The 20,384-nt window shown below is 46.2% G+C and overlaps 1 protein-coding gene and 1 long non-coding RNA gene across 3 annotated transcripts in view; one reads left to right on the top strand and one right to left on the bottom strand.

Moving 5' to 3' along the window:
• Positions 1–10,310, top strand: part of LOC132504849 (uncharacterized) — a 228,997-nt gene extending 218,687 nt beyond the window's left edge. Inside the window, exon 2 of the long non-coding RNA XR_009535129.1 lies at positions 9,998–10,310. This is a non-coding gene — a long non-coding RNA (uncharacterized LOC132504849). The remainder of the gene's footprint in view (positions 1–9,997) is intronic.
• The window catches only part of XYLT1 (xylosyltransferase 1), a 317,259-nt gene that overhangs the window by 39,449 nt on the left and 257,426 nt on the right, over positions 1–20,384 (bottom strand). For both annotated transcript variants that reach the window (XM_060122535.1, XM_060122536.1), the window contains exons 7-8: positions 6,966–7,182; positions 3,644–3,820 (exon numbers count right to left, since the gene is read on the bottom strand). In XM_060122535.1, coding sequence (XP_059978518.1) covers positions 3,644–3,820; positions 6,966–7,182 — 394 coding nt within the window. The remainder of the gene's footprint in view (positions 1–3,643; positions 3,821–6,965; positions 7,183–20,384) is intronic.

The following is a 20,384-nucleotide window of genomic DNA, read 5'->3' as shown; positions in this document are numbered from 1 at the left end:
ATGGCAGAGCCAGGATTCAGATACAGCATCAAGGGTTAGAGAAATAAAATACTGAGCCCTTATTATCTACCAGGTCTAAAACTACGGTCTGGGGCAGAGATCAATAAACCTTTTCAGCAAAAGGCCAGACAATAAGTATTTCCAGCTTTGCAACTACTCAACTCTGCTGTCATAGTGTGAAAGTAGCCGCAAACAGGTAAATGAACGGGCAGCGGCTGTGCTCCAAAAGCACGTTAGTTACAAATACAGGTAGTGGGCTGGATTTAGCCCAGGGGCTGTAGTTTGCTGACCTCTGGTCTAGGGCTACGGAAACAATTAAAACACAGACCGCTCCCTTGAGGAGCCTATGATCTAGTGTAATTATTGACCTTAGTTTGGGTCTAGCATTGTTCTCACTGCAGTGGATTAATAGCAACAATAATGTCAATAAAAACTCCTGAGCACGTGCTATATACAGCGCACTGCATTTTGTCATTACCGCTAATCCTCCCAACTCTAATCCTCGTAACTCTGCAAAGCAGGTGTTACGATTCCCATTTTACAGATGAGGAAACTGAGCTTGGAGAGGGCAAGTGATATGTACAAACTCACACAGTTGTAAGATTTGAACCCAGATCCGATGACTCTAAAACCCAAGCTCTTTCTTCTGCATCATCCTAGGATCACACTGCTAGTTGGGGGAACTCGAAGCCTCAATAACAAAAACCCTTGTTAGTATTTGGAACATCCCACCTGCTCTCTGCTTCATGACCCTTGGGAACCACACCCCCTTCTCTGTGGTGAAGGGGTCAGGTCAGTTCCCTTATAGCAGCACTGAAAAGAGCCAGACCACGTAGGTTCAAATCCTCATTCTGCATCTTTCAAGCTGTGTATGTCTTTGGGCAAGTCATCCAGGGCCTCGGTTTCCCCATCCTTAAAATGGGTATAATAATATGGGTACTTAGCACAGGGTCTGGCACACGGTGTTAGCAGCTATGAGTATGTGACTATTATCACTACACCCTTAAGCCTGCTACCAGGGGCTTCCAAGTCTTCGTTTTCTGGAGGCAGAGAACCAGACTCAGTGGCAGGGCAGCCTCCTTTCTCCTCCCGAGATTCTCTGATCATAGCTGGAGCTCCTAAAGGGCACATTTCTATATTTACAGTTCTCTTCCTCGGAGTTCTTTCAACAAGAACTCAAGAGTTCCGGGCAGGCAGCAGCTTCTTGAGTCTAGATGTTGGGGGATATACTTGATCTTTGTTTACTGCGAATTAAAGAGCTGTGAGCATGTAACTCAGTCTCTATGTCAGCTCATCTTTATCAGAGACCACGACGTCCCCAGGATGCTGGGACTGGAATACAAGTGCCGGCGCCCAGGAGTGGCCCCAGAGGGGCAGTGCACCCAAGAATCACCCGGCTTCTTGCTCTAAATGATGAAGGTCCTTTGCAATGAGGGTGATGACTGGTCCTCTACGAAAGTGGGAATTCTTCTCTATTTTCTCTTTTGAATAGGTCAAATATTCCCCTCGCCACCCTCCTTCTGCTCAGCAGATCCTTTCTGCACGGACAATGGAACTAAAATGTCACCCAAGTTCATGCCTCAATTAACATGGGTTTGAGGAGGCCCCCGGGTAGCTCTCAATCTGCCACCAAAAACAGACTAAAGAATACTTACTGCAGCGACTGCTTACGCAGGCGGAAGACGTTAGGTGGGAACCTTGAGGGAATAAGAAGGATGGGATGAAACCTGCTGTGTATTCGGCACCTGACCAGGCACGAGACCAGGCTGGCAGCGGGGTCTGGTGGAAAAAGCCCAGGTCTGGAACTGGAAACGCCTGTGTGGGACCTCCCACCCTACCACTCCACAAGCTGCATGTCCATGGACAAGCAAGTCCCTGCCTCTGTGCCTTGGTTTCCCCACCTGCACATGGAGATGATTTCTACCCGGTGAAGGCAACGCCCACAGAGGACCACGCACACAGCCTGGGATAGAACAGACCCATACCTCGTGCTTCTCAAACAGAATAGCCTTCTAGTTGCTTGGGGGTCTCGTTACGATGCAGATTCTGACTCAGCAGGTCAGGAGCAGCAGAGATTCTGCATTTCTAACAAGTTGCCTAGTGATGCTGCTGCTGCTGGTCTGTGGACCACACTCCTAGGAACCAGGCTACGAGGGTGGAAGCTTCACGTGGCAGTCCGTGTCCTCCCTGGACGTTTCCGTTACGTACCAGAGCAAGGCAGCAGGGGCACCTTGGACTGGGTTACCAGTCTGGCACTGTTGTCCCCCCCCCCATCCTCCCCCACGTTAGTGGTTTGGGAAGCAGCACATCATCTCCACGTGGTGGCTCTAGTGACCTCAAAGTGACTTGTTTAACCACTTTGTAGCCTTCTGTTTGTGCTCTGGGCAGCTGAGGCTGGGCATGGTGAGGGGGAGAGGAGGAAGAACTCAGGGTACTGGCCTAAAGGGAGTGGGAGGTGTGCTCACACGGGGTGGGAAGAGGTCGCCATCCTGAATAGGTCTGGGGTCCAAGGCACCCTTGGTGCTCACGGGAAGCAGGTGGGGCACTGGCCACCCTCCTGTCTCTGCTCTCCCCAGAACTATGAATCGATGGGCCTTGCAGAGATACCTGTGAAGGCAATAACGTTTCTTCTTGTTCCTCCTTTAAAGTTCACAGAGTGCGGTGTTTTACAAACTTGTCTGCTCATCAGAATTTCTCAAAGTGTAATATATTAAAAATAAAAATTCCTGGACCACACTGGAGATCAAAAGCTCTCAAATGGGGATGAGTTTGCCACCAGTGGACAGCTGGCGATGTCTGAAGACATTCCTGGTTGTCATAACTGCAGGGTGCTACTGGATCCCCACAGGGGACATTAGGCAGCATCTGGGGACGTCCCTGGTTATCACAACAGGGGGAGGCGCTCCTGGCACCTAGTGGGTAGAGGCCAGGGAAGCTGCTAAACATCCTACAGCCCCCTCACCCCAACATAGAATTATCCAGCCACAATGTCAAGAGTGCTGAGGTTGAGAAACTCTGCCCTCTAATCAAGTTTGTACCCAGAAATATATTTTTAACATATTTCAGGAGATTCTGATTGAAAGACAGTATAGAGAAATGGATACAAGTATGGACTTTGGAAACAGATATGTTGGGCTATGTGACCTTGCATAAAGTTATGGAACTTTCTCTGCCTCAGTTTCCCTATCTCTAAAATGGAATAATAATCTATGTATGTATGTATCTTCTAAGGCTGTTGTAGGGTTAACGGGTCAACACAGGGAAAGTGGTTAGAACATCCCTTGCATGGTGTTAGTGATCAATAAACGTTGGCTACTGTTGACGTTGTTATGATTATCATCAAGAACCAGGGTTGGGGGGGCTTCCCTGGTGGCGCAGTGGTTGAGAGTCCGCCTGCCGACGCAGGGGACGCGGGTTCTGGGAAGTTCCCACATGCCGCGGAGCGGCTGGGCCCGTGAGCCGTGGCCGCTGAGCCTGCGCGTCCGGAGCCTGTGCTCCGCAGCGGAAGAGGCCACGGCAGTGAGGGGCCCGCGTACCGCAAAAAAAAAACCAAAAAAAGAAGCAGGGTTGGGAATTGCAGGACCCAGTGACCTGCGGGGCTGCCTTGGATGCCTGCAGACGCTGGCTGGGAGGCGCGGCTCACCTGGAAGCGGTGGAAGTCCTGCGGCTGGAAGTCGTTGGGGGAGCAGCCGCACCAGTCCACGATGTGCTTGTACTGGCACTTGCAGCCCAGCTTGCGGTTCCAGTTGGTGATGCGCAGGTTGTTGTCCACCATGGTGTCACAGTGGGGACTGTTCTCCAGGACCGTGTGGAAGAAGGACTGCGGGGCAGAGAGGGGCCAACCTGAGGCCTCGTCCAGCCTCCCTCGAGTGGGCTGGGGTGAGGGGTCCTTCCCGAGGGCCACCCGACAGTGAAGGGACTCTCCTGGAGACTCAGCTGTTCTCGCTGCAAATGGGGTCAGTGCCGGTCCAGGCCAACCAAGGGTACCCTGGAGGTTTTGTCCGGGGTGGCTTAATGCTGCTTAGAAGTTACTGCTCCGAGTGTTTTCTAAGATGTCTCTCCCCAGCAGCCTAGAAACTGAGTTCAAGACATCTCTTATCACCCAGGACATCCTCTGTCCGCTCAGCAGAGAGAGAAAGTCCCTTAGGGTATGTCAACACATGGGGACCAGAGAAAAACACTGGGACAAGTTTGTAGAAAACCCTGGGCCAAAAGGGCTCTTGATTTTGCAAATAGTTAGACCTGAAACCAAAGAGACTCAGGTCTGAGATATCTTGAAAACAAAGATTGAAGCTCTGGAATTTCACTCCTGGGAGAGGGAGGCCGGAATCACGGATGCCCTCCCGCCCTAGTCACTGGAGTAGCGACTACAACACTGGGAGGGGAGGAGGTGGGGGTCCATGGGGCTTCCCACTGTCTGTGCTGCTGAACCAGGCGCCGTAATCTCCCCCCATTCCTGAGGCTTGGTCAACCTCTCCTAGGAATCTGAGAAAGAGGCAATGTTGAGAGTGAAAACAGAGACCAGAGAAGAGACACATAGTTGGAGCTGCTGAAAGAGAGAGAGACGGTGTGTGTGTGTGTGTGTGTGTGTGTGTGTGTGTGTGTGTGTGTGTGTGTGTGTGTGTGTGTGTGTGTGTGTGTGTGTGTGTGTGTGAGAGAGAGAGAGAGAGAGAGAGAGAGAGAGAGAGAGAGAGAGAGAGAGGGAGAGAGAGAGAGAGAGAGAGAGAGAGAAAGAGAGAGAGAGAGAGAGACTGACTTCTATTTGGACAACTGTTTTATAACAACCTCAGATACCAGGCAGATACGTTCCCCCCTGCTCTCTGCTTCCTAGGGAAAGCTGTTGGGGAGCACGTGTCTTCCTGTTACAAATTCATGGCACAGCCTTCAGATTTCTTCTAAACTGGTCCCCTGGAGGTGGTCTGGGAGAAGGGCAGGACAGAAAGGCTGGGATGGAGGAGGTGGGATCTAACAGGGATGCTGGAGTGTAGAGTGCCTGTGTGTGCTGGGAAGTGGGTGATGGTTGGGACAGAGAGAACCAGCATTGGGATGGGCACCTTGATTAAACAGCCAAAGCCCCAAACAGTCTCTTCTCAATGGGTGAGTGGACAAAATGAGGCTCTATCCACCCCCGGCTGCCCTTCTTATGATGTTAAATGACATGCCTGTGAACCTGCATTTTAAGCTTGAATTGTCTACAAGCCCAGAGAGGCACATATTCTCCATCAAGCAGTGGGGCAAAGTACCCAATTATCGATTGCCCTGTGTCCTTTTGTAATGACACAGAAATTCCCTGCAAGATAATGGATGAGGAGGTTATCAGACTTGATAGAAAAGGTGATTTTTGCTGAAATAGGATTAAAAGCTGATTACTTAACATGTGTGCAGAATAGCAAAACCTGGCCCAGTGATGACAAGCCCATCATCCCTCAGGATTGAAGTGGGCAGTCAGCCTTACTCAGAGCTTGGCCTTGCCCCAGATGTCGGTGAGGGATGTGGAAACCATCAAATGAGTTGCACTGTCTTGTCTGGCCTAGAAACACACAATCTGAGTGGTCCAGAGATGGGGCACAGCCAGGAATGGTGGGCCATTCATGGGAGGTGTTGCAGGCTCAATAGAAACAGAAGCAGCTCTGGAATTTTCTGAAGTTGGAAATTAGGGTGAAAGTGAACTGGAGGTCAGGGAGCTAATCTAGAATCTCTCAGTCCAGGTCTGATAAGAAGGCTACTGGCGTGTCAGGGGCAACACTTCAGCACTGAGTCCCTACCCATTTCCAGATGGGGCTGGGGCTGTTTCAGAATACCTTGCAATCTTACACAATAGGACTTCTGAAATGGACTGAATGTTTGTGTCCCCCCAAAATTCATAGTTTGAAATCCTAACCCCCAATGTGACAGTGTGAGGAGGTGGTGCCTTTGGGAGGTGATTAAATCATGAGGGTGGGGTCCTCGTGAATGGGATTAGTGCCCTTATAAAGGGGACCCTCACCCCTTCTGTCATGTGAGGACACAGTAAGGACTGTCAGTAGTCAGCCTGCAACCCAGAAGAGGGATCTCACCTGACCATGCTGGCACCCTGATCAAGGACTTCTAGCCTCCAAAACTATAATAAGTACATCCATTTTATTGTATTTTGTTTTAGCACCCTGAACTAAGACAGTTTCCCATCCTGAGGTCTGAAAAGTGGTGACAGACTTCCCAGAGCTTTTCAAATACTTCCAAAAGCCGACAGGAAATGCCGAGTCCCAAGCATTTGGACACAGTGACTGTCAATGCAGGGGGCTAGTGCAAACCCAACAGAAGCCCTGGCTTTGGGATCACTGGAATTTCTGGTGTGACTGATGAGGCCAAAACTACTGTCTGTCAGGGAATGATAGAATACTATTTAAAATTAGAAAAGGAATTCTTGGTGTTGAAAAGTTATTACAGGATTGGTAAATGTGGAGGATCTGTCAAAAGTTGATGTGGGTGTTTCCTGAAAAAGCCAGCATATACAGTTGTGCAGGTTACACACTGCACAATTCTAGGGGGCACCATTGCTATTGTAGGTATGAGAGCTTTGTATTTACATAAATAACAGTTTTCTGAAAAATGGCAATAAAGTGTCTTGTTCTAACAAAATCAGTATATGGTGATGGTTTTATGACCAACAGGAGCCAAGTGTCTTGAGGAAGAACTGCCTTTTTTACTTTACGTCTTTCAAGATGTTGTCTAGATTGCTGGTGGCAGCATTGTGCATCTACTCCATACAACCTCTATGTAGACTGGAGGGGACCAGGGGCCCTGCTGTGACAGCAAGGTCCCTGGTAGCCAAAACAGTTCCCCATCTTCCTCGGGATGTTTGGAGGACAACGTATTGAACCCTGCGTGGCTTTGCCAAAAATTCAGCAAAAAATTCAGCATCCACTTTGCTCCAAAGGCTAGAGCCGACTCCTACCTTTCTCAGGGATTTTTTCCTGGATACTCACCTCTGCAGGAAGCAGGGTGTAGGAGTAGAATTGCTTCATTTTGGTCACCAGATCGTCTGTGGAGAACGTCACATACTCAACAAACTTCCGGTTTAGCAGGAACCAATCTGAGCCGCCATCCACGGCAATGCCCTCTGGGATCCGCCGGTCCCCCAGGCGCCACATGTGGGCATCACACTCCAGAAAGAGCCGGTCCAGGCCCTGTTTCCGGATGAACCTGGGCAAGACAAAGTAGTGCTTAGCCCTGAAAGAGCGCCACCTAGAGTCCAAATGAAATGGCACAGTCTCGGCAATAAAGGCATTTATTGAGTACTGGATACTGAGCTAGGGGCTCTGTGTGTAGTTTTTCACTTGATCTTCACAAGTGAGGCTGGTGTCTATAACCCTATGAGGTAGGTACTATTATTATGCCCATTTTACAGATGAGGACACAGAAGCTTAGAGAGCTTAGGGGACTTGCCCACCCAGCACAATTAGATGGCAACGATCATCTATCTGCTTCCTCTTTAGAGAACTTTTGAAATCACCTTTTCATGCCATGGACACCTTGGCAGTTTGGTGAATACAGCCTAGGGACCCTCATCTCAGAATAATGCTTTTATTTTTTTAATTTATTTTTTAAAATTAATTAATTAGTAAATTAAGTATAGTTGATTTACAATATAGTGTTAGTTTCAGGTGTACAGCAAAGTGATTCATACACACACACACACACACACACACACACACACACACATATATATATACACACATATATATATTTCAGATTCTTTTCCTTTATAGCTTATTACAGGATATTGAATATAGTTCCCTGTGCTATACAGTAAATCCTTGTTGTTCATCTGTTTTATATATAGCAGTGTGTATCTGTTAATCCCACACTCCCAATTTATCCCATTGCAGAATAATGCTTTTAAATGCATACAACGAAAATACACAGGGTTACAAAATATTTTCAAAAACACCAAAGTGATGATATAGTAATTTACATGATTCTTGATTCACACATTAAAATGAGTATTATAAAATATATTTTAAAACACCACATTTATGATAATTACATGTGTTTCCTTTTTAACACATTTAATCACAAGGTCTTGTAGTAGGTCTAAAAACTACCGTAATTTTGAAGAAGAGGTGAGCATATATGACATTTAGAAGTGGATGCCTCAATTATAACGCGATTTGAAAATATGTGATTCCTGGGCCTTTCCTGGCGGTTCAGTGGTTAAGACTCCACGCTTCCAATGCAGGGGGCATGTGCTCGATCCCTGGTTAGGGAACTAAGATCCAATATGTCACGTGGCATGGCCAAAAAAAAAAAAAAGTGATTCCTAACGGTAACTGCTAATACTGTGGTGGTTTGTTACCCTACATTTTGCCTACATTTAGCTAGATTTCAGTTAGAGTTTAGTGAAAATTAAGATCATTTTCTTCCTATTCAAAGTCACAGACCCCTGAATTCTATCCATGAACCTCAGATTAATAACTCCTGCTCTAGGACACGCACGCACGCACACACACACACACACACACACACACACACACGCACACACACACACACACACACACACACACACACACACACTCTTGGGATTCTGCAAGCCAGGCAAGGTGGAACTGGCATTTCCTAATTTGTAGATGCAGAAATCAAAGGTCAAAGAGCTGGTAAGGTGGGTGTGTTGGGCGGGTAGACAGAACTAGGGCCAAACTCTCTGGCCAAAACTCTCAGTTCATTTGCAGTTAGCATTAACTTCGCACCTACTATGTGCCAGGCATGTGCTGGCCTTGAGGCAAGGAGAAGTGAGGATGGTCCCTCCTCCTCAGGAGCTGGTTATCTCGTTGGGAGTTTATAGTCTACAGGTCTCCCCGCCCAGGGATCCTGCTGCCCCTCCAGCTCATACAACATAAAATCAACCATTTTAAAGCATACAATTCAATGGCATTCGTTCATTCACAAGGTTGTGCAATCGTCATCTCTATTTTCAAAATATTTTGTCACCCCCAAAGGAGACCCCCATCCTCATGAGCAGTTGCTTCCCATTCCCCCTTCCCTCCAGTCCCTGGCAATCCATCTATGGATTTATCTATTCTGCATATTTCTTATAGAGAGAATCACACAAGTTGTAGTCTCTTCCACTTAGCTTCGTGTTTTCAGGGTTCCTCCACATTGTAGCAAATAACGGGGCTTCATTCCCTTGTTTCTGTCTGCCCAGCATCCACTGTCTGGGAACCACACTTTGACTTTATTTTGGACACTTGCTCACCCTCAACTCTCAGTTCACTTGGCTTGCCTCACCCCCAGCACCAGGGGTGGGAACATGACTCAGCCTGGTCAATCAGAGTATTCCACCTGCTTGGCTGCCATAATTGCTTCCTGGATGCGCACGCACCTCAAGCTGAGTCTGAGACTAGGTTCCGGAGTTTTGCTGGAAATACTAGGAAGGAGGGCTTTTCTAGGGGATTTTTTTCTGGAAGAATGCAAGCTGAGGGCTGCTGACAGCCATCTTGTCACCATGAGTATAGAGGTTGTCTGATCATGAAGGTAACATAGAAGAGAAGACAAAAAAAGAGAGACGGAGAATGGGAGGGAGGGAGAGAGGAAGTAAGGGAGGGGGAGAGGCAGACAGACAAGGCCTTGATGACTCTGCTTGAGACCCTGGATCTTGCTATACCTGATTCACCCCCAGACTTGTCAGTAAAGTGCGTAAGGCATTTTAAGATGGGATTCCGTGACTTGCAATTGAAAGAGTCCTGACTAATACATTCCTGAATGATTTCACCTTTATCATTACCGTGATGAATGCAAATGTTCTTAGGCTCCAGATAGGGCAGGTAGCCATGGCTGTGGCACATTAATGCCACCTCTTCCACTAGAGCAGGCTGCATCCCCCACTGTGTGTCTAGAGGTCTTTGTGCCTCCATGGCAGACCTCATCTCTGTCTTCACATTAGAGTTACCTGTCTCCTCTGAGGTAGATGCTGTGCTCACTAGAACTGATCTTGGCTTCCTCCTTTCTGCCTACCTTACAGGTCCTGGAAGAGTGCAAGGCATCTGCTCAGGAAAGGTCTATGGTGATGACCAGACGTCAGAGCACAGAAGCTGAAGACAGTCCCACCCTGTTGGTCATGCTGAATTCTACAAAGAATCTCTCCCATTGGGCCTCCCACAAATCCACCAAAGGGAACTGCCTGAAACCTCACTAATGAACCCACATCCCTAGCATTTTCTTCTGCATAAATAGAGGACCTGCTTCTTGACATTGGTCACTCACTGAGCACGACGGTGTAATATATTTAATTCTTAACCAAACTGATGCTAGTGTAATAAAAATGGTGACAACAATGATGCTGGTGGTGAACGGACTTAATTCTGCTAAAATGTGCTTTTCATCTACATTGCAATGTGGCACTACCAGTAACCAGCTGGGTGAATTTGGAAAATGATGACCTTGACTCAGTTTCCCCCGTGGGAAACTGACAAAGTTGGGCTAGGTCTAGGTTATAAAATTAAATGTCTACAGGGGTCAGACAAATAATATAAGTTTGTGAGGGGGGCTTAGTATAAGATAACAGGGTAGGTGGAGTTAGCAAAGACGTAGAGACTGCATTTTCTGAAAAGCACTCAAATCCCTTAAAAAAAGCATTTCTGGCTAAATAAGACATATCTCTAGGCTGACTCCAGCCCACAGGCCACCAGTCCTAATAACGCTGGGTTAGGTAATCTCTAGGGTACTTTCCAGCCGTGACATTCTCTAAGTCCCTCTGTTATACTCAGCAAGAGGTGTGGGGCAAGCATTAGACGGACGCATGGGAGCCCAGAGAAGGCTGACAGCTTTTCTGAGGATACAAACAAGGGCAGAAGCCGACCAGAAGACCCACGTGTCCAGCATCCCTGGCCCTGTTCTTTCCCTAACACACCTTTCCTAGTGCAAAATCCAAGTTCGTTAGCGAAGCCATGTTCTCTCTGGGGAGCGACCTGGTGAAGGGTTTTCAATACGCTCACCACAGCACTCACTGACACTCACGGACCCACTGAAGGAAGCCGCCGAGTCTGAGGAAATAAAATCCTACCTCGACTCTGGCTGGTGCCAATTATATGATAATGTCCAGTGGGCACACTTAACTGTGTTTAAAACTTTAAATTTGACATACTCTATATCAAAACTTACATGGTAATCAAGACCAACTGAGAATAAGAGAGAGAGAGAGAAGAAATACAGGTGGGACGACTTGCAGAATTTTTCTTTCCGTGGAGCAGCTTTTTAATTTCATGTTCCATTAGATGGGATAACAGCATCATCTTGCAATTTTAATGTGATGACCCGGACCGCAATATCCAAATGCAATATTTATGCAGTAATCTCCAAAATGAAATATTCACGGGGTTGGGAGGTTGGCCGCTGTATTGACTGCCTTCAAAAACTGATAAGCTGCAAACACACGCTTTGGTTAATTATGAGTAAACAGAGACCACAGATTGCCTAGGTATCAGAAAGGGGCTACCAGGAACTTAGGTCTGGACTCAGATAAGGTGGCAGACGCCCAGAGTCTGGGTATCTAGCAGGCGAAAAGAATCAGCTGTTTCAACCGTGATTTGCTTTTTATTCTTCCCTGTGGATTTACTATAACTTGAAAAGGTAAACGTTGGAAACCATAGTAAGTTTGTGAACACCCGGGTGAGTCTCGTCATCAATGCTGGCTCACCAGGAAAAGGTGCACGGCTCTCTCACCTGAGGGATGGAGGGAAGATTTGCAGCAATGGGCCCAATTCACGGAAGGTGACCAATGATGCTGCCCTCCCTTCAGTTTTGTTTCCAGTTGACCTGGTTACCTGGTAGAACTGGGCTCAACAGGTGATACCATAGAAGAGCAGACATGCAGAGGATCTGGTACCAATGCTGTCTCTGCTTTCACTGAGAAGTGGGGCTGGCTTAACTTCTCTGAATGCCAGTTTCCTCACTTGTAGGATGAGCTCCATGACACCTGTCCTAACAAGTTCCCAAATCAGCTGCAAAATTGTGATGGGTGACTGTTTACAAAGGTCCTTGCAAAGTAAGCACTCTTCACCCAAGCAATGGGCTGACCCAACCATCAGTTCTTTTCTTCACAGAGACACCATCCCTCCCCAATCCTCCTTTGGTGTTTTCTTTTTCTCCATAGCACTTTTCACTTTCTAATATAATATACAAGGTATTTATTTAGTTTATCGCCTATTTCTACTACTGGATGTAAGCCCCAAGAGGGCAGAGATTTTGATCACCTCTGTATTCTACTACAGTGCCTAACATACAGCCAGTGCCCAATAAATATTTGTTGAGTGAATGAATAAAGGGAACAGTAACAGCCACGTCTGTCAGGCAATCAGGAGGTAGCTGCCATTAGTTAGCCAGGTATCAGATTTTTCTAACACACGTTCGACAGACAAAGGAACTGAATCACAGGAAGGTTAAGTAATTTCTCCAAAGTCACGCAGCTAACAGGCCTAGACGTGAATCCAGGTCTGGATGAATCCAATGCACATGCTTAACTACTCTGCCATTTTTCATCTCAATTCGCCAGGGTCCCTCCAAAAGGACCCAAATGAAGGATCTGAGAACTTCTATTTCCTCAAAAAGACAATGCCCGGAAATGAGTGAACCAAGAGAAAACGGCTCATTGCTGGTTGGAAGAGGCTGTCAGCCAGTCCTCACAAGGGCTTCTGTCTTCAGAACAGGTTACTTAAGGGCAAACGTGGTATGGTTTGCATTTGGTTTTACCTCCTGGGCTCTCAGGGATGGTTTGCCTCCCTGAGATTTTTCTCTACTGTCCCGATATGGGACAAAGTCAGAGCTAAATATGCTTCGACTAGGATGTCACAAGGACCAAATCTACTCAGTTGGGCATCAAAGGAAATCAGATGGAGGATGCCAAGGGGTCCTGAATCTCCCCCATGGGATAAGAGGGCAGTTAAGAAAGTATCTGTAGCCTCTGGAAATGGCCTCAGAAAGGGCAGACAATGAAGAAGTCTCTCAATTTAGTTAATTCCCTGGCTACAATCTCCGTATATTCATCAAGTGTGGAATTAGTCCAGAACTGTCTTGTCCTGTAATGAATTCTGAAAGGAAGAACACTGCCCCTCAGATTTTACAGCATGTTTGAGCAAGAAGGAATCTCAGCAATCAGCGAATATAACTAATTTTACAGATAAAAACCCCCAACACACCGAGACTCAGAAAGGACGTGTGATCCAAAGTCACACAGCCTAGAAAAATATTTTCTCTTCTTCTATTTCTCTCTCCAGCGATCTCCCACTGAACCCAGATTACTCCTTCAGCCTAAGTACAACCTAAGCATTTTAGTTTAAAAATAAAGCCATGGAACAAAGCATGAAAACACAATGTATGGAATCAGCCAGCTATGTGAATGGACTCACACAAAACAGCCATGTCACACAGGCGCCAAACTTTGGGCTCTGGAGCCAGAATATTTGGTACAAGTCCTGGATTTGCCACTAACCTTGGGCGACCTGAACATGGATGCCTCAGCTTCTTACATGGAAACTGGCGATCGTGATAATATCTGCCCCAGAGAGTTTAAGTGAGATTATATTATATATGGAGAAGGCTTAGCGTAGTGCTTGGCACTTAGTAAGTGCTTAATAAGTGTTCACCAAGATACTTAACTTTTTCCCTCATCAAGCCAGAAAATTAAAACTTCTATCTGTCCTCTTCTCTGTTCTGGGATTTGGTAGACAGGCATGTGTAGGGCACCTCCACAGCTAAGGAGAAACCCTTTATGCTCTGAGAAGAATGCCTTTTCAGCACCAAGGACAGAAGCCCCAAAGCCCTCACAGCGCACCCATGTCCTGCAATTATTTTAGTTCAGCAATGCCCATGGCTGTGGTGGTAGAGGGTGACAAGCAACACGGGCACCCTGATTCTGTCTGAGAACCACAAATTACAAAACCCTCCCATCTTTCCAAGGCACAAGTCAGTGAGGATTCAGGTCACTGGGTTCCTAGTTTAGCAGCTCCACAGGGGCTCCTCTGGCCATTTCTCACATGTCCAGTGTGGGTTATGCCCCTTCCCAAGATGGGCTGGAGTCAGCTGTCAGGCCTCAACTCTGCAGTAGTTGGAAGAGAAAAGGGGCTCGGGGTATTTGCTCATTCAGCAACTCTCCAAGTCTCTGTGCTGAGAATATGGTTGTGAAGAAGACAGACATCATCCCTACCCTCTCTCTTCTAAGATGAAAAATAAAATCATAATATTTACCATTTATTGAGCACTTGCTACTTTCTAGGTCCTGTTCCTAGTACTTAACATACATTCTCTCATTTAATCTTCATCACAATCCTATGAGGGTTCATTTTCCAAATGAAGGAACAAAGACACAGAAAGGTTAACTAATTTTCCCAAGGCTACACAGTTGGTTAGTGGCAAGGAAGGGATTCACACCTTAGCAGTCAGGCTCTGGATTCCACACTCTTAGCCACAAGACTATAACACTACTCTAGTAAATAGGTAAGTAGTCATAAACAGCTATGAAACACATGAATATGTAACTAGATATTTGTGATAAGTGTTATACAGGAAAACTTAGAGTGCAATGACAAAATAAAGAGACAGGGACTTAATTAGTGGAGACTACTGGGGAAGACTCTGCTGAAGAGGTGGCACTGACAAGAAGCATGAGAAGGAACCAGTCATCTGAAGAATTGTGGGGAAGAGCTTGATAGGAGACAGAAATAGTGTGTGCAGGAGCCCAAATGAATGAAAAGAAGCTAACGTGGTAGGAGTGGAAGCTACAGGGAGAAGCTCAGCTTCACTACCTCACACCAGAGCAGACCAGTCACAGGAGAGGCAGACTCTGACCTGATTGGTGGAAGGAATGTATCAGCCATAAGTACATGTGGCCTGGACATGGCGGGAAACTCCACAATGAACATACTTAGGGAAATGGTACAGCACAGTGGCTAGGAATGTAGACTCTGGAGCCAGACTGCCAGGGTTCGAGTCTCTTTCCCCGTTCCCAAGCTGTGTGTTGTTTAATCTCTCTAGCCTCAGTGTCCCTATCTGGAAAATGGGCATGATAATGACTGCACTTACACCATGGGATTGTTGTGAAAATTGAAAGAATTAATATCTCTAAGGCATTTGGGACAGTCTCTGGAACACAGTAAACTCTATCATTACACATGCCCTGGGCAAAGAAAGCTGACTTGGTTTTGACATTCAGGAATGGAAAAAAACTCAGCCTGAGCAGAAATGCAGAGTTAGGGGCCCAAATCCTGGAACTGAGAATCCCAGGCTTGGTGGCCCATGCTCTTCACATGGGCCCAAATCAGCTTGCACCTCCAAGAGTCTAAAGGTCCATTGAAGGCTAACTGATTTTCCCTATTTCACACATATTTATAAACAAAGTCTACTGCCTTCTGTTCTTATTGTAAAAGTAAAGGGGGCTTCCCTGGTGGCTCAGTGGTTGAGAGTCCGCCTGCTGATGCAGGGGACGCGGGTTCTGGGAAGATCCCGCGTGCCGCGGAGCGGCTGGGCCCGTGAGCCATGGTCGCTGAGCCTGCGCGTCCGGAGCCTGTGCTCCGCAACGGGAGAGGCCACAACAGTGAGAGGCCCGTGTATCGCAAAAAAAAAAAAAAATAACGCAGTTCCTCCATAAAAGGCATGGAACACAAAAAGAAAGAAAAGAAGGAAATAAAAAATCATGCTCTACGTCTCAGAGATGACACTGCACATATCGTCCTTCTAGCCTTTGGTCCACCTTTGACATGTATTGTTTTGAAAAAAGAAAAGATTGAAAGTCGACCTCAAAACTCATACGGAGGCCCACAGAGCGTCTGTGTACACAGCCTTGTATGGGTGCCCGTGTGATGCTAAGCTTTATTTTGACATGGCTACCATAACTGGATTAAATAAAGTGAACATGCAAACAGGGATAAACTCACCGGTTGGGTTTAAGAAAAGCAAGAGGGAAATGCAATCTGCTTTCCCCATTGGAGATGAGATATTAGTTACCTCCTCCCATCAATCATGGTACTAGGAGACAGATGGGGAGAGAGCTCTTCTCCTGATAAGCAAGTTGGCACCAAAGGGCCTCCTGAAAGCAGATTTGCTTGGAGGAGGTTCCTGGCCAGGCTCTCGATGGATTTGACAGCTTTCGGTTAAACAATTGCCTATTTATACATCAAGAGAGGTTTGGGCCTGAAGATTAGTTCAATGTCAGAGAGAAGAAGCTGCTGAAGCTGCTTTAGCTGCCATTCTGGTGCCCAGCGAGGGACTGCCGCCTCTAGCAGGGGGGTCCCGGACCAGGGAACAGGAAGAAACTTGTTTATGCCACTTCTGACCTGAGGGCTGGGACCCCTCCTAGCTTCCTTCTGGTCTAGTCTTCCTACATTTGAAATGCTAGCTGTTTCTCTAAGAGTTGTAGAAAGTGTTTTGAAAACATTAATCACGTGTATATATACCATCTTCAAGGCTTTTCCACTGTTGTCACCATCACCACTATCAACATCACCACCATCATCAACTTCATATGCGTAACTAACTATTCCAAGAGCTTACTCACATATTCACTCACTTAATTCTTGCAGCAATTCTATGAGATTGGTTTTATTATCATGATTCCCGTTTTACAGATGAGGAAACTGAAGCACAAGTGATGGATGTAACTTACCCAAGGCCACACACCTAGTGAGTGCTCAGCATACGAACGCTGGCAGTCGGGGTCCAGGACCCAGATTCTTAACTGCCATGCTATAGGTTTTATGACGTCTGTATGAGACTTTCCTTAATATTTCTTTTCTAAACCAACTTTAGATAGCTTCAACTGTCTTCTTTTAAACTTAGTCTTATTCTAAGCATCATGTCCTTTAAGTCATCGATTAGATGGCTAATTATATAAATTTTCGTTGATATACATAAAATCAGTACTAACTCTCCCATGATGCCCATTTGTGAACACCCCAAAATAATCTCACGTATCACTGGTGGACTGTGAACACACTTTGGGACAGGGTGACTCTAGAAAGCAGGGGGAGGACTGATTTTCCTCTTGCTCCTTTACAAATGATTCTGCTTAAAATCAGCAGAGCTTTGCTCTTTCATCCACACACTCCAAGAACTGAAAACAACAGGTCCTCTCAGATGCAGTCACTAATCATGGGGGGATAAAAGTCAGACCTAACCAGACTCCAATGCCAGCCGTGTGGAACCCTGAGCAAGTTAAACCAACTCTGCAAGCCTCAGTTGTACTCTTTAAAAGAGGATAACACCACTCGAAAGTGCCTGGCTCGGCACTTCCTGTGGTCAGCGAGGATACTCAGTCCTCCACAATCCCCACATCACTGTCCGGATCTTATAAAGAAGAGGACATGAAGACATGGAGAGCCAAAGCCATTTGTCAAAGTCCCCTGGCTGCCATACGGCAGAGCTGGCATTTTGGCACAGGTGTCTGGACTCCATTGCCCACGCTCTTACCACCACACCACACTCTGCCCCAGGGCTAAGCACTGGGGCCCTGGTGACCTTGAATTATTTGGAGAACTTAGACCAATCAAGGCCGGAAAATTCCCAGAGGAAACTCTATTCCGGCTGGGAATGAGGGAAATGATTTTCCCTTTCCATCTCCCTGTAAGGGGCCTGTCCCTACACACTGAGCTTTGATCAGGCTGCCGAGATTTGGGAAACTTCTCCGATACTCCCCGAGCAGAACCCAGGAGTTCCTGGGGATGTTTGCCAAGACCTGCTTACTCAGGGCACTTACTTCTTTTAGCCCTGCAGAGGTTATCTGGGAAACTGATAATTGTGCTATATGTCTTTCAATATATCTAGCTACTTCATTTTTGGAGGAAAGCAAGGAAATACAGTGAACACAACACTCCCCTTGATTTAATTATAGGAACAGTCAGGACCAATTTGGCAGTTATTAAAGTACCAGTTTGCCTTTATGCCATCTCTTAGCAGCGGGAGCTGGAAGTCCAAATTGGCTGCTAAAGGCTGAAGTTGGGGACGGGAAGGTCAAAACTGCTATTAGGAACCACGTGGAATTAAAAACTAAGGCGCCCTGTGGCCTATTTGGTATCTCACTGCCTGCTTTTGTCCCTCTCCATCTCTCTGTCTTTTAAACTCTCTTCCTCTGTCACACTGTCTGGTCCCGAAGCATGAAGCATCAGAATGGGAAGGCATTTGGAGATCATGTCATTCAACTACTTTGTTTTTCAAAGGGAGAAAATGAAGCCCAGAGAAGCAGAGTGGCTGCCTCAAAGCCACCCAGCATATTGGAGGAAAGCAGGACCAGAACACAGACAGGCTGCATCACGCAGGGATCTGAGCTTGGGCTCTGGGGACACACTCACTTAGGTTTGAGCCCTAACCCTGCCCTAGTTGCATGAGCTTAAGCAAGTTACTTCACCTCTCTGAGTCTCAGTTACCTTATCAGTAAAATGAGGCTAATACGTTGAGAAGGGTCACCGTCTGGAGCCAGAAAATTAAACACAAAGGGAAAGAGAACAGAAGTTAATGGGTGAGGGTGGTCAAAAGGTACAAACTTTCAGTTATAAAATAAGTAAGTTCTGGGGATGTAATGTACGGCACGGTGACTACAGTTAATAATACTGTGTTGTACATATTTGAAATTTGCTATGATCTTAAAAGTTCTTATCACGAGAAAAAAGATTGTAACTGTGGGTGGTGATGGATATTAACTAGACTTATTGTGGTGGTCATTTTACAATATATACATATATTGAATGGTTATATCACTTACTTGAAACTAACATAATATGTCGGTTATATATTAATTAAAAAAAAAGATTCTTGCCAGTGAACTACTTGGCTATTTGATGTGATGTGTTTATTTTACTTTAACCCTCTCCAGAAATAATAAGAAATAATTAAGCAGCCAGGAAAAAAAAAAAAAAAGAATTAACAGAGTCTGGGCTTGATGATATCATTTGAACTGCTTGATTCAGCTATGTCTTAAGTCAGATACTAATGTTTTAGTTGCATCACCCAATAACTTCCCTTACCCTTTAAGCGAGTTTGAGCTGAGTTTCTGTCACTTCCCACCAAAAAAGGGTCCTTCCTAACATGCCATCAGTGCAGAGCCAGAGCGAAGCCCCACCCAGGCTGCACCCGTGGGAGACGTGAGGGAAGATGGGCGTGGCTAGGTTTGTTCACTCAGCAGGTGAGGCCTCAACTGACAAAGAGGAGAAAGTCGCCGCTGACGGCTCATTTTACTACTGAATTAATTCTAAATTAATCTCCTGAATTCATCTAAGTGAGAGAAGCCCAGCTGAGGACTCATGCGTGAGTGTTGGAACTTGTGAGCTGTTTTGTCCAGAGAGCCTTGGGTTTTAGGGTTTTAGAGGGAGATGCAAGCAACAACTCCTTAGCCTGCGTCTTTATCCTGCCCTTTATCCTGCTGTGCCGTTTGGGTACCACCTGTCAACTGCTGATGCACATCAACTGGACAAGATGTACTCATACACCCAGAGGCACAACTCTGGCCTATACACCATCTATTTATTTCTCCCACCTGCAATATGTGAGTCCAATGTTTATCATGGCAATGACATCATCACTACCACCACCACCACCATCATCATCTTCATAGGGCATTTATGATATGCCAAATGCTTTATATACAACATCTCATTTAATCCTTCCAACAATCTCGTGCGTATAAGTCCATTAATGTTTCCTTTGTACAGATAAGGGAACCGGCTCAGAGAGGTTAAGTCACCAGTCCAGTGAAACACAGACAGGACGTGGTGGATCAGAAATTCAACCTAGGAGGTATGACCTCAAAACCTCATGATTTTAACCTCTGTGTTGTAGCCAGCTCCTAGCACAGGGCCTGGAAATAGTAGATAGAGAATAAATACTGAGCAGGCTGAAACAACAATACTAGGGTGGATGTAATTCAGACACAAGTCTAGCAACTTACAGTGGATTCCTTTCTAACAATATGACTTTGCACAAAACATGTATTATAAGCTACTTGGAAGTGAAGAAGCATCTTCATTCTCTACCTAAGGGTGGGGATACCAATATCTGGTCTAGTTCTGACAACTCACCACCTGCATGGAATCTTGCTCAGCTCTACCCTGCTTCCATGGGCTTTGGGGCCAGAGAATTGGGTTCAAACTCCAGCACTTACCAGCTGTGTGACTTTGGGAAAATCATTTGGGCTCCCAAAGCTCCCCTTTCTTCTCCTGACAAATGGAGATAATAATACGTATTTTTACATTGAGTGACTGTAAGAATAAAGTTAGATCCTGTGCGAAAAGGGCCCAGCAGAGCGATGTGCACTTAGCAGGAACACAGCCCACTATATGTCTACCATTCTTCTTTATCCACCAGGCCTCTCCAGTGTAGTGGCCAGAACATGCTATAGTAATCTGTGCTCATTTACAGAGCATCTTCAA

This window comes from Lagenorhynchus albirostris, chromosome 15, assembly GCF_949774975.1.
Source record: "Lagenorhynchus albirostris chromosome 15, mLagAlb1.1, whole genome shotgun sequence".
NCBI classification, from domain to species: domain Eukaryota; kingdom Metazoa; phylum Chordata; class Mammalia; order Artiodactyla; family Delphinidae; genus Lagenorhynchus; species Lagenorhynchus albirostris.
This window is presented reverse-complemented; position numbering and strand designations above follow the sequence as displayed.